The sequence below is a fragment of the Euleptes europaea genome, chromosome 3, assembly GCF_029931775.1.
Source record: "Euleptes europaea isolate rEulEur1 chromosome 3, rEulEur1.hap1, whole genome shotgun sequence".
Taxonomy (NCBI): Eukaryota; Metazoa; Chordata; class Lepidosauria; order Squamata; family Sphaerodactylidae; genus Euleptes; species Euleptes europaea.
The window spans coordinates 72,455,657-72,470,557 of NC_079314.1; the positions used below are offsets into that span (position 1 = coordinate 72,455,657).

A 14,901-nucleotide genomic window follows, 5' to 3' on the forward strand; every position below is an offset into this window, starting at 1 on the left:
GGGCCCACTTTCTAATGATCATCTGACCTGCTGCCACAATGTGGCTCCAAGCCATAGGGCTAGTTGAATTTCTTGTGCAGGCCTCTTCTTGCATATGTAGACAAGATCTTTAAGAAGTGACCTTTCTCTTGTTTTATAATTCAACAGGTCTTGACCTTGGCTTAGTTACTTCAGTGCTATTTTTGATACAACTTTTTGAACTAACTGAGAAGCAGGAAAACTATTTACTCACCCGTCCCTTCTCAACACATTGGGTTACCATGACAACATTGTGAACATTCTGCTCCCATGCCATTTTCCAGAAATCATCCTTTGTGCCGGGCAGAGGTCCTTGAGTTGCAATGTATTCCCTACGAAAATTATTGCCCTGCCAGTTCAGAAAACTACCATTAGTTCAGATATCTAGCCAGTAAACAGCTACCTAACCAGAAACTAGAAATAATTGCTCCTAGATTCATGACTGTACACAGCTTAAAACATGCCTTGGTATTTAGGACCAGAAGGGGGATAGGAGAAGGGGATACATTAATGAATTTAGTCATAGGGCTGGAAAAAATCAAAAGGTCATCTATACAACCACTATGCCACAAAGCAGGTCTTATTCTCCTACCAGCCACTGTTCTTCTCCTCCCAAGACCAATCCACTCAATCCAAATTATTCATCACCCCAATGAGAGGGCAGATTTACCTCAGAAAGATGCCTAAAGAACTAAAAGCTCCAGATAAATAATTAGCTTTAGAGTTTTAAATGAATCTGATCCTGAGCATGGCTAAAACGTATCCACTGAAAAACATCCAAGAAAATGTTTTTATTGTGGGTTGTCAGTTATATGAATGACTGAAAAACTGTTGTTCTTTATGTTCATAACCTATGTTGTCGTAGTCCAAACTGAAATGTGGTGGCAGATGCAACACTGTCTAAACCACCAGCTGAACTCTTCTTACTCTCTACTATGCCAATTGACTTCAATGGCTTAAGAAGAGTGTAAATCTGCTAAGGACTGTATTATGGCATTTTAACTGCTGACAGAATAAAACATTCAAAATCAGAATATTCTCGAACAATTCATTTTATATGAAGAAAGTAAAAGGTCAATATAGCTATGAACAAAAAAACGCACATCACCCGCATACAAGCCCTAGAGATTGGAGAAGCTGTGTGGCCAGGTAGGGAGAATGTCATGGCAATTAATTTATTTGGAGATCTATAGATGGGGAGAGGTTCTGCTGTCCTTTATTGCATATGGAACAGTGCAATCTTTGTAAATTTGCTGTAATGCAAGGTGCAAATGCTTTCAGGATTAAATGTGATTTCAGTCATTTGGTGCCAATTGTAGTAAATAGCTGTGTGTTTTTTGCACAGGTTCCGCAAGAGCAGTGACATTTGAAAACATGTGCTTGGCTGATTATAATACTGCTGAGATACAACTACAGCAATCCTAGTGAGTCACCTTAAGCAGTGACTGAAGCCCAGTTTTAAGGCAGCAACTGCAGATCTTAGATTTTCAAGTAAAGGCGCATTGGGTGATGGAATGATAGATCAGAGATGTAAGAACCTGATTATATATTGTGAAATGTCTAACATTTTATCATAGCTATAAAAAACAAGGAGGTACTTACTGGGATGTAGCTTGCATTGACATAATCAGAACATGGATCATCGTCTACATTTGAAAGTTTCACTCGTGTTGTGTCATCTGTGAAAGAGATTCATTGGAAATATATTATTACTAGATCCTCATTACTAGAATTTTAATAAGAACATAAAAATGGAAAAGGAGAGACTGCCCTTTTGGGGTATGAACCTGAGTATCTGGTTCTGTGCAGCAAAGGTCTCATATTTCTATACTGCCTTTCATTTAGCTGTGTTAGAAATCAGGTGTAGACTATTTTAACTAGAAGGAAACACCAACTATATTTTTTTAAAACCATGCATTCAATTTTCAACAACAAAAACTCATCATACACCATGCTCATGGTGTTTTATTATGATGTTCAAGATAACATTGCATGGGTGGAGAAGCTTTTTCACTCGTATTTCCCATTCTGTACAAGATTTTGCTAGAGATCTAAAAGGGGGGGGAATAGTTCAAGGCTGCAAGCTGCCCCCACGCCATTTTGAAAGCAGAGCTTAGCTCTACCCCATTTAGTGGTTTCAAGCAGAGAATCCATATGGATGCTCTACCTGAAGCCATCCTACTGTTTTGCCATTGAGCTGGAGAAAATGCCTCAAAGGGAGAAAAAAACAGGAACCAGAAAAGTTATGCCCAGACTGGACATGCTGCCATGTGAATGCTTCCATTCACTGTGTGTGTGTGTGTGTGTGAGGGGGTGTTTCATGTTGCCCATGCAGAGAAAAAAAAATCCTGCCCAGGAGAGGGTACAGAATTGTACAACAACTCCCAGCTTCCTCAGCAAATATTGCTGGGGCCTCTACCCCATCTAATTGTTGTTCCTCCTCTCACTACATATTGGAGTAGAATTTTTGTTTTTTGCCAATGAAAAATATTTGTTTTCTTTGGAAATAAAATACAGCCTCACTTGGTCTATGTTTTAAAATCACGGAAGGAATCCATTTATTCTTACGGGCAGAGATTGTTGTGTACCAAATCAGTACTGCTGGGTGTGTAATTTATGAGCACAGTACAGTGGGTTCCGTTGCTAATTTTTTGAAAGACTACTATGGAAGTACCTCTGCTGTTTATCTTTTGGGGGCAGATCTCATAAAATCAGCCATGCATGAGGAGGCTCCTGTTTATTGCTACATCTGCCTACCATCAACACTGACAATTCAGCAAAATTGCATTAACAGCTGAAGCTTTTCATAACCAGGGTGAACATTATTTCGGTAAGAAGTAAACAAGCTCTTTTTTAGAGCGTTCATTATGAATCCCAAAGAATAGGACCCTTTGAAGGCAGAGGTGCTTTGCTGCCAGGGAGGATACTGGGATGACGGATATGCCACATTTTCTGTCAACTTGTTCCTGCTGAAAAGACAGAGGAGTGAGGGAGAAAAGGCTCCTGCCCAGTGTTGGACTTACAGGGCAGTATATTATTGTATCGATTTTTCCCTCGGTTTTCTGGCAGAAGTGCTATGTCGCACAATTGGTTTCGACCCACATCCTTCAGGTCCTGTAAAAGGCAAAAGAAAATGGGAGGTGAAAATAGTTAAATGATGTTCATGTACACCCCCTACAAAATATCAGCTATCCAAGACCAAGGGATAGGAATAGATGTGTATGTGACTGAAATTAAACAAATCTGCCTTGAGGCATACACACAACTTCAAGGCATTCTTCGGCCAGCCTTTGCCCCCTCACCTTTCCCTGGGCAACCCCTTCCTCACATCTTGCTCTTCCAGCACTAAGCTGCTGTTCAACGAAACAGCCAACCACTTCTCATCATGCCATATTAAGCTGCTGTTTGGAAAGTTGTAGGTCTGTTTAAATGTATATAAATAATAAAAGGCCCTGGAGGTTGACAAATAATCTACAGAGGATCAGTTGACTTGAGTGGGAACAAAAGGTGAGAGTATTGGTGGATGGGATGTCCTGCAGGCTCAGAAAGTGTACGCACCATGGGATGGAAGCCCAGGAAGGACAAGCGGGGAAACACAGATACTTTGGTGCAAACCTCTGGGGCACAGGCAGACTATGGTGGCATCTGCACTTGCAGTTGCTCCACAATGCCCTGCCCTCCCAGCACCTACCACCACATACGTGGTGTAATCTCCCCTCTTGGTTATGCAGAATGAATCTCCCCCCTCAATTTACCCTGATGCGCTTCCTCTGCAATAATTCCATTAACTTTAATTGAACAGTTCTTGAGTAAACACACTGTGAATTGCAGCCAGATGTACCTAACCAACACACTTGAACAATCCCTTCTCACATTGTTTGGGTCTTACCTCATATTCCTTGGACAGGAGGTAGTTGGAATCTGCTTGAAGGTTAGTGAAGTGCATTTCAAATTGATTTACTTTTATTGGGCTGGAACAGTCAAGAAAAAAAAATCCCCAGCTGAGATCACAGCATATAAACAAGGAGACAGTTTTATCCAAATCAGTGGAAAGAATGTTATCAGCAGTGAATTAATACTAGTGCTTACTTGGAAGTTTTCCGGTTCCTTTAAGTGATTTGGAAAGAAAAGAAAGAATGTGTCAGCTGGTGAGTAGGCAGAACGCATTGTCCTATGATACTGGGGGCAAACACTTTGACCTTACCCTTTTGGTCCCAGATTCAAGTGGACTGACAGGGGCCTGTCTCTTCGAATGCTCATCCTTGCTGTTGGTCTTTCATGACCACCACTACAATACAAAAATGTGACAAGCATGAAATATGATTCACTAGGGTTACTTTGGCTTGCCAGGAAAGGTCACTTATGGTCCAAAACAAATATGCTGTGTTCAGGCACAACACCAAACCATGGTTTATTTTAGCTAGGGTGAATTTGTGAAACTGGGATTTGGCTTGCGTGCACTCCTTCAAGTCATGGTTTGCTTTGACAAATGCTGTTTTCATCACCTTCACTCAGGCCAAGCATCTTTGCAGTTGGGAAGTGTGCAAGGGTGGCATCAGGGAGCATATCAGGGTTGGAAAAGATCCACATGTGCAAGACTGGGGGTGGGGGCAATTTCCCTGCACCAGCCCTCCAACTGTTTCCTTGTGTTGTTCCTGGGGTTCCCCAGCATTTTAGGGAGCATTTTTGGCTGCTTCAGGAGAGGGAAGGTGGGGAAGTTATGAGTCTGTACATGGAATTTAGATGGGATCCAACCCTGTCAGGATATCTGCATTCATACATAATGCCAACCTATTGTTAAGACTAGTTTATTAAGAACATAAGGAAAGCCATGCTGGATCAGACCAAGGCCCATAAAGTCCAGCAGTCTGTTGACACAGCGGCCAACCAGGTGCTTCGAGGAACCCCACAAACAAGATGACTGCAGCAGCATCCTGCCTGTGTTCCACAGCACCTAATATAATAGGCAATATAATATTAACCATTGCTAATGTCAAACCATGGTTTTAGATCCTGGTTTTAAGGACTCTAACTAACTACAGCTTGTAAAATGGGCTGCATTTGGACAATCACAGTAATTCATTGTAATTTAATGGAATATGTGATGTCTGAACCATGCCATTATGTTTGTTGCAAGAATAATTCAGGAATTAACCACCACAACACAACTATTTTGCTGCAGTGTGCTCCAGCTTTCCACTTGACGCATCTTGTATTCAAAACATAATATGAGTTTCCACATTTAAAACATCTCTTTGACATGCCCTGAAATTTATATCACACTGTATATGAATTTCCATCTATCCTTTAGTACTAGAAAGAAAGAAACATGAATCTCTACTCACTTTACTTTTCGCCTGCAGACCAGGAATGCGGTGACAGCCACCATCATAATAATAAGGAATAAACCAGCGCTCACCCCTTCTATAACTCCAAATAAGGGCTCTAAAACAATAAATAATCTGGATATAGATTTTGAGGCTAAAGGAAGCTCATTCTATGATACACTATTCTTACCTCCCGATTTACAGTTTTTTGATGATACCAATAGCAAGGATCTACATGCACACATAGATATTGGACAATGTGATTAATTGTTGCAAATTGCCTAACATGCATAGCTTCCACATAAACTGTACATTGTCTAAGCAGTGTGCATACTTCCCAAGCAGAGATAATGCACACTGACTAGCCAACTGACATTATCCACGTAGAGGCTATGTATGTTAACTGGGCAATCTGCAAAACCCTCAATTCATTATCTCACTGTCTTATAGAGCTGCTGCAACCTTTGCAGTGACCATGTTTGGCAGGCAAAAATATTGTGTTCAACAACCGTAATCAGCTGGGAGCCAAATGTCTGGTCCATTTGCCTGTCAACCATCTGCTCTGATTGGCTGTTGAACAGGTTTACCGCTGCACTGTAGCTACGGTGATGGAGTTTCATTTCTTTGCCTTGTGGGGGCTTTTGCATCTGCAAGGTAGATGACACGATTCTATATAAGGTCATGAATGGTTGTGCAGATTGCGAGCATTTATGTACATTTCCCAATGAATGCACAGAATTCACAACATACATATGTACATAATCCAGAACAGATTCTCTGCATGTGCTCAGAGACACTGTCCTTCACTATTTCTTCACATGTAGATCTTAGCACTGGAAACACTTGCTGGGGCCAAGTCCTGGTGAACTGCTGAAATTAAACTATGGAGCGGATTTTAGATCACTAGTGTTGCACTCTTCTGTGCAGAAGCAGACTCCACATGCTTCAGCAGCTAAAGCTCTTCAGAGGATTATCAACAGCAGCTTCCCCCCAAAAATGTTTTAATAGGGTAGCCTTAAAATCAGGAAGGCACTGATGATTTTTTCAGGTTCTCATTAAACAGAAGGGTCACAGTTTTCTGCCTAGATGGATTTGGTGACAGCAAGAACTCTTAGCCGAGCTCTGCAAAGTCCTTCCTAGTCTCACCTGTCTTCAGCCAAAGTTCATCTTTCAAATATCCCAAGAGGTAAAACTAACCTGACTCAGTTGTGATTGGCAAGGAGAAAAAGGTGTCAGAGAATAGTGGTTCAGGGAGTTCCTTCAGGTCATCTCGAAAGAGTTGAGTGAAAGCCCGGATACTGATCCTAGGAGAGGAAGGAAAGTGTTTTTACATTAGACCTCTCTGGGAGGCATGTAGTATAATTCTAATTCATTTCTCTTACTTTTATCATTGTACTTTGACTATTGCTTAATAATACCTGGGTGATTTTGACTTTTTCCATCTCAAGTAAAAAGACATAGAACCATAGAGTTGGAAGGGACCACCAGGGTCATCTAGTCCAACCCCCTGCACAATATAGGAATTTCACAACTACCTCCCCCACACACACCCAGCAACCCCTACTCCATGCCCAGAAGTTGGCCAAGATGCCCTCCCTCTCATGAACTGCCTAAGGTCATAGAATCAGCATTGCTGACAGATGGCCATCTAGCCTCTTGCTTAAAAACCTCCAGGGAAGGAGTGCTTACCACCTCCCGAGGAAGCCTGTTCCACTGAGGAACCGCTCTGTTAGAAAATTCTTCCTAATATCTAGATGGAAACTCTTTTGATTTAATTTTAACCCGTTGGTTCTGGTCTGACCTTCTGGGGCAACAGAAAACAACTCGGCACCATCCTCTATATTTTCTGGTAGGGTATGAGCTTTCACTTTTGTTAGTCTTTAAGGTGCTACTGGACTCTTGCCCTTTTCTACTACTGCAGACAGACTAACACGGCTACCCACTGTGAATCATCCTCTATATGACAGCCCTTCAAGTACTTGAAGATGGTTATCATATCCCCTCTCAGTCTTCTCCTCTTCAGGCTAAACATACCCAGCTCCTTCAACCTTTCCTCATAGGACTTGGTCTGCAGACCCCTCACCATCTTTGTTGCCCTCCTCTGGACACATTCCAGCTTGTCTACACCTTTCTTAAATTGTGGTGCCCAAAACGGAACACAATATTCTAGGTGAGTATTTATCTGCATCGAAACTATGGAATTGGATAGAATGATGCTCCCTTTCTTATGAAAGGAATCTTTCTCTGTGAATAGAAGCGCTCCTCTGAATCCAAAACAATGCTTCACTAACTTGTAATTCACAGTTTAGAGGGTGGGATGTACAGATCATAAGCGGGATACCAGCTTCCCATTTGACAGAATTTTTAGAAAAGTTCCCTATGGCTGCCTGTTCAATGAACTGAGGTTAGGTGGGGCCTCAAGCGGCAGGTCGGAGGGGTGGGGGTGGGGAAGCAGCCTTTCCCTCTGCCTTGTCATACCAAGCAGAATTTCCTAATTCATGTCCATCTTTTAGTTCCCAGTATGTTTCCTACTTTTAAACTTATTTTCTGTGATATTCATGCAAGCTGAGTTAAACAAGGTTTTTGAATGCAGCTAGAGAAAATGTATTGTAGTAGTCACAGTCTTGTAATGACTCATGGAAGGGAAGTAAAGGGGAAGGGGGAAACATTCTGGTCCATTTATAGAGCTGTAAATCATAGACGTGTAAGAGTCTCGCTGTGCAATCCCGTGCAGCCTTATGCTAGTCTAAGCGCATTGTTTTCAGTAGCTCTGCCTAGGGTTGCGCTGTAGAGAAGCATATTAGGTTAGGTAGACTATTAGACAGCAGGTTTTGTGCCCATTCTGTTTTAGCATTTTATGTTTCTAGTCACAGCTGGCTACTTAATTCAATTGGAACAGCTGGCCCGTTTTTCTCAAGAACTGGCACTCTAATTCTAAAATTCTCCATCATTATTAATACTCTGTTGGCAAAGGAGCCAGTGCACTCATCCTAAATGCTTATTTGCTGGCTCAGAAAGTCTGATAAATAGCCCCTTTTTGATAAGCTCATTCAATTCAAAATTTGTGGAAGAAAACAACATAACAGTATTTTAAGGGAAGATACAGCCACTAACTTGTAATGGTTTTGAGATTGTTTTTCTAGCTGGAGGGTTTCAGAGAAAAAGTTAATATTGGACAGAAAAGACTCAAGGAAGACACATTTATTATAGGTTTCTAAGGGTCACATTGCACAAGACAATTTTTGTACAAGGATGACCAATTCTGCTAAGATCTATGTTTTTAAAAATTGGATGGAGACACCGTAGTCAAATAACCATAACACAGCTTTGATTTGTTTACTTGTGGGGTCTCCCTGATGTGACATAGAGAAGTGCATACCTGGGAGTCACACCAGGCTGAGATTCCTGTTCAGAATGTAACAATTGAACAGATCCCTGAACAGGAAAGAAAATGGGGGCGGGGGGAATCCAGCTCATGATTTCATTGGCCAATTGTGTTCACCCCAGCGAAACAGTCAAGTATATTGAATTGGATCAGAGGTACTGCAAGTGGAATGGAACCTTTCTGCTTCCCTATATTTCTTCATCCCACTGTGCCCTCTGGAACGCCATACTCATGGGTCAGGGGACAAGTAGAAATAGCACTGAATGCAATGTGAACCCCCCCCCCCATTGCCCCTGGCAGAAGTGTCCTTCTGCCAGCAGAGACTGAAGCTTGGATCCAACCACTGTGTCCCCAGTATCAGAATAATCCACAATAAGTGTGTTACTATTTTCATATTCCAGGACACCATGCAGAACGATTTGGGACCTGAGACTTTTCATGGAGGGACCAGAGTAATACATCAGTGTGAAAGGGGCACAGCCTCTCACTTCACAGAGCTCTGTACCCACAATACATCAGATTGCAGCATTCATAGACATGTGTTCAGATTTTACCTATGAGACAGTGTGGCACAGTAAAGTATATTATTATATTATAAATGGGTATGGTAAAGCACAGATAACATTATGAAGCTGGAGCTATTAATATACAGCAGCATAAATGCTTCAGTACCTAGAGAGCATAGTTCTAAATAACATGCCACATTTTTGGTGTCATGATTTCTACAATAACTCTAACCTATAGGCAGTTCTGGGTTTGAGTGGCCCATCACAATATTTCTGCTGATTGGGATCACATTTTCCTCCCAGATTTTCCACCTCTGCTCCAAGTTTAATGTCAAAGCTCCTTGAACTGGTGTCCAGGTTTTCAGTGCATTTACTTGCAAAATAATCTGTTTGATAGACTTGGATGGAGTTGTTGTGTTTGTATTCCAAGTAAGAAGGTAAAGGATGAGATTGTTCTGGCTTCAGTTCTTCATTGTCTAGAAAGGAGTAATGGGAAAAGTGAAATAATATGCTATTACTACAATCAGAATGATGCAAATCTTATGGAAATTAACAGTGACTCAACCAGTTGTGGAAGATGATAACAAAGGCATGAAATTAATTAATGCATGAAAACATACCATCAGCCTCTCTTACAACCACAGTAAAATATTTCACAGCTCCATTGGTATCGCTGAACCAGCTGCAGTTGAAAGTGAAGTGAATGGAAGATTTGGTGATAATTGTATCCTTTTTGTTCACTCGAATATGTGGAGGTGGTGGTGGAGGACCTAGATGATGCAACACTTGGGTTACAAAAACCATTCACTGTACAGTTAGTAACTGCAATAACAGGTAGCTCAATGCTTAATGCTGAAACTGTATGCATATGAAATATACATTTTCTGTGATCCAATTTCCAGCCAGCTAGAATGGCAGACAATAAGCAACATTAACAGAGCGATCCTAAATTACACCCTTCTGGACGCTGACGTCCATGGGTTTAGATAGCACTGCAAATGGTCCTACCAACACCTCACCCCTGCACAGCTTGTCACACCAACCAAATTGCGTGCAGCTCACCTGCCAGGTGACTGATGATCCCTGTCTTTCTGCAGTTCCAAGCCTGCAGCAAAACCAGGAGATTTACTGAGCTCTGGCGGGCCACTCAATGATCCAGTTTAGTCACTGGGTCATGGATTATAGAGGCCTCCAATCAGCCACTGGCCATATTGTCTGCCAACTGGTTTGTTGTTTATTATAAATCTGACCAGCAAGTGTTGCCTGTTTGGTTTCATCAAATGGCTCTCAAACTGCTCCTCTGATACGGACCATCAAAATACCATTCAAAAGCCCATGCTGACCAACAAAGCATGCCATCTTTAACACAATGCTCATGGATGGCAAAAGGTAAAGGTAGTCCCCTGTGCAAGCACCAGGTCAATACTGACTTACTGGGTGACGTCATATCCCAAGGTTTGCTAGGCAGACTATGTTTACGGGATGATTTGCCATTACCTTCCCCAGTCATCTACACTCATGGATGACTGAATGCCTATTGTAATACCTATAGGGAAAATGGCACTTAGATTTTTAGCCCTAAGCTGTTCAGCCCTTCTATGACATCACAGCAGCTCAACTAATAGCCGTAATTTGCCACTAACAACTTTTTTTGTTATTTGCCATGAAGAGGAAAAGGTTAAACTGATGGAGATTCAGAGAAGCAATTCTCCTTAACACTCACTGCAATAAGCAAAAGTGCACCTGAGAGAAGGGAGAAAGACTTGAGAGAAGCTAGATCTCCTGCTTCATGACTGTAGGAAGGAACGTATCTCCAGCTATCTTGTTTGGAGGGCTACAGGAAGCCAACAAAGGATGCAAGAAAGGGTCAACAAAAACAAAATAAAAGGAGGAAAAGATGAAAAGATCCATTTGCAAGTGAAAAGCAAAGAGATGATTGAGTTTTGCTGACAGATTAAAATATAAAACCTGTCTGCGACTCTTCAAGCATGAGCCAAGGAAACATTTAGCAATTAAAAATACACTCAGTGCTTTGAAACTCACACAAGGTATTATACTATGCACTGAATGCAACAAAGCAGATGTTCTACATTCTGACCACACGTCATTGATTTCAAAGTCTTCTGTCACACACTGAAAGCTCCCCCCCATTTTCCTATCCACTGCACCATGCTTGCAAATTAGTTTATGCAGAAAAACTTACGATCTATCATGGTGATGGTGCTGTCTTCTACCACTTCACTGGTCATATCGGCTGACTGCACTTTGATGGACACCAAGTATCTTTTGTGAGGCACCAGGGTCATGATATTAAGAACAGATTTCTCTCTCTCTATTCTTTTGGAGAATTCAATCTCCTCAGTATCCATTTTCTTGCACTCAACGCTATAACCATCGAAGTCAGAGTCAGGAGGGACCCAGGAACATGCAATGGCAGTAGACGTCTGTGGTCGGCAGTGCAAACTTTGTATCTTATCTGGTCCTTCAAAGAAAAGCAGATGTAGCATAGAAAAAGAACTTTTTGAGTGGTATCTTGTCCTTACTTTGTGGTACAAGAATGAATCCCAAGATATTAAACCTAAAGTTAGTTTTAAAAGGTATTATGATTTCAGACAGTAAGGTTCCAATGCTATCTTTTCTTTGGGCAAGCTGATTAGATAATTACCAAGTTTCTTAAGTTCCTTGGAACTCAACCTATGATATTAGTGTCTGACATTTACTGGTACTTATAGTTTTGATAGCATTTCTAAACCAGCAAAGACCTTTATGGTATCTCTTTGTTTGTCCTCAGAACATCCTATAGTACAAAGCTGTTATTCCTGTTTTACAGAATAACGAACCTGATGACGAACTGAGCCTGACAGGGCGCTTCTCAAGGGCACTCTGTTTATTTAATTACCACATCTATGGCTCATCCCTTCTCCAAGAAGTGCAGGGTGGCATATATGGGGCTGTCCCCTTATATATCTTTGCAACAATTCTTTGAAATAGGTTAGGTTATGAGTCTCACTAATACTGCTGGATTGCAGTCATCAATTAGAGTGAGCTCTGAGCTCTTCTGTAAAATAAGGTATTGCAGAAACATGATCTAGAAAGGCAAAGAGGTATTCCCATGTAACCATTAATGCATCTAATACCAGACATAAACAACACTTAGCCAAAGTACCAGGTTGCTTCAACAAGGGCTATCTTTACCCACACAATTCTGAATACTTAAGAGCAGTAAGGCTTCTTGAGCATACAGCAGCAATTCCTGCTGATTTCCCCCTTTCTCCCTGAAGCCAAGTGAGTCTCCCCAGATTTTGTTCCTGAGACCAGGAGACCCTCAGGAACAGCATAGGAGGTAAAGCCAGGGATCTGCAGTGAGAAGGGGGAAATTTCCACCTCCTCTTAAGAAAATGTAAGTGCTCTTAAGCCTTTGAAATGAGTTGTTGGAAACAGGCCGATGACCTGATCTAGGTATTAAGCTTCAATCTGGGACCTTACTTGTCCTCATGGTTCCAGACAGTGATTCACTGTAAGTTTTCCGAATGGGGCCACTGACGCTCATGACACTGAAGTCATACAGTCGTCCTGGGTGGAGGCCATACACAATGCGCCCTTTGGATTTGCTGCTGCTGTAAGGATTGAAGACACTGAGCGAATCTCTTGGGGTCCACTGCAACTCAAAGTCATCATAATCCGTCCAGTCAGGAGGCCCCAACCATGTGATGGATAAGGAGGTATTTGTGACGTCAGCAAATGATACAGAATTCGGAGGGATTGGTGCTGTAGAGAAAGCAAAAAACAAAACAGGAAAAATACATAATTCTGTTTCACTTGCTTACCTGACACATAAATGATGATGATGATGATAATAATAATAATAGCATTTTACAGCATATTACAATGTTCAATGTGTTTCATACATTATCTTATAGCCCAGTGGCACTTTAGAGACCAACAAGATTTTCAGGGTATAAGCTTTTTGAGAGTCAATGCTCCTTTCTTCAGATACCTTCAGAAACCTTCATCAGATAGCTGTTCTACTACCCTCTGAAACTATCTTGTAGTCCTTACCCACAAATCTGCCATGTGTTAATATTATTTCCATGATGCTGATGAAGGGGAGGCTGAAGCTGAGAAAAAGTGTCCTGCCTACATATATTTTTGGGAGGAGCTGTGGCTCAGTGGTAGAGCATCTGCTTCATATGCAGAAGGTCCCAGATTCAATCCCCGGCATCTCCAGTTAAAGGAACCAGGCAAGTAGGTGATGTGAAAGACCTCTACCTGCTGGAGAGCCACTGCTGGTCTGAGTAGACAATACTGACTTTGATGGACCAAGGGTCTGATTCAGTATAAGGCAGCTTCATGTGTTATATTGCCCTACTGAGCTCTTGGGGATTTCATAGCTCACACTACCATCGTTTAAGGCAATGATAACAAAGCTTTGGAAACCCACGAATAGAATTCTTTGGGCCAAAACTGATGAGATACTGGTATATCCATGGGTGGATCCTTCATTTTTTTTGAAAGACTAATGGCTGCCTTGTGGGGCCTCAGTTCATATCAGAATTATATTGCCAAGGATAAGGAGGAAGATTTTAACCCTTCCTGTCTGAATGGTTGCACCAACTGAAACTCCTCCCCACACAATACTATTAGCTCTGGAAAGGAAAAAAAAGACTGTCAAAGAGAAGGTGCCTGTCTTTTCCTCCTTCCAGGGCTAATAAGTGCATGAGGGAGGGGCAGTTTTGATTAGTAGAATCTTGCTAGGATGGAAGAATTAACCCCCCACCCCCATACTCTGGCTGGAGAGCCTGTTCAGATTTGGTATTCTATGGCACAAAAAAATTATCTTTTTTCAGATTGCATAAGTTGTATATGTCAAGCAAACTTTCATTGGCCTTCAAAATATTGTTGAAGGCTTTCACGGTCAGAGTTCATTGGTTCTTGTAGGTTATCCGGGCTGTGTGACCGTTGTCTTGGTATTTTCTTTCCTGACGTTTCGCCCGCAGCTGTGGCAGGCATCTTCAGAGGAGTAACACTGAAGGACAGTGTCTCTCAGTGTCAAGTCTGTAGGAAGAGTAATATATAGTCAGAAAGGGGTTGGGTTTGAGCTGAATCATTGTCCTGCAAAAAGTATCAAAGGTAATGTGCTAATCATTGTCCTGTAAGTATCAAGATAATGTGCTAATGAGGGTGTGGTATGTTAATATGGAACCATTGTATCCTGAAGTGATCTGTTAATGTGTGAAATCCAAAGCTAATCCGCATGGCTATTGTGGACTGTAGTCTTTGTTAGTCTGGAGGTTTTCAGGACAGGAAGCCAAGCCTTATTCATTCTTAAACTCTCTTCTTTTAAAGTTATTTAACTTTAACAGAAGAGAGTTTAAGAATGAATAAGGCTTGGCTTCCTGTCTTGAAAACCATCAGACTAACAAAGGACTACAGTCCGCAATAGCCATGCGGATTAGCTTTGGATTTGGATCTTTTAAAGTTATTTAACTTTAACAAAAAAGAAGAGAGTTTAAGAATGAATAAGGCTTGGCTTCCTGTCCTGAAAACCTCCAGACTAACAAAGACTACAGTCCACAATAGCCATGCGGATTAGCTTTGGATTTCACACATTAACAGATCACTTCAGGATACAATGGTTCCATATTAACATACCACACCCTCATTA

At 41.5% G+C, this 14,901-nt stretch overlaps 1 protein-coding gene and 1 non-coding gene across 2 annotated transcripts in view; one reads left to right on the top strand and one right to left on the bottom strand.

The window, feature by feature from the left end:
• Positions 1–14,901, bottom strand: part of PTPRB (protein tyrosine phosphatase receptor type B) — a 78,222-nt gene that overhangs the window by 11,984 nt on the left and 51,337 nt on the right. The window contains exons 18-29 of the mRNA XM_056847185.1: positions 12,723–13,004; positions 11,440–11,718; positions 9,857–10,006; positions 9,469–9,712; positions 6,543–6,649; positions 5,364–5,463; positions 4,223–4,306; positions 4,108–4,125; positions 3,908–3,989; positions 3,042–3,132; positions 1,621–1,697; positions 233–367 (exon numbers count right to left, since the gene is read on the bottom strand). Coding sequence (XP_056703163.1) covers positions 233–367; positions 1,621–1,697; positions 3,042–3,132; positions 3,908–3,989; positions 4,108–4,125; positions 4,223–4,306; positions 5,364–5,463; positions 6,543–6,649; positions 9,469–9,712; positions 9,857–10,006; positions 11,440–11,718; positions 12,723–13,004 — 1,649 coding nt within the window. The remainder of the gene's footprint in view (positions 1–232; positions 368–1,620; positions 1,698–3,041; positions 3,133–3,907; positions 3,990–4,107; positions 4,126–4,222; positions 4,307–5,363; positions 5,464–6,542; positions 6,650–9,468; positions 9,713–9,856; positions 10,007–11,439; positions 11,719–12,722; positions 13,005–14,901) is intronic.
• TRNAM-CAU (transfer RNA methionine (anticodon CAU)) lies at positions 13,392–13,463 on the top strand. Its single transcript has one exon. It is a non-coding gene; the product is annotated as a tRNA-Met (tRNA).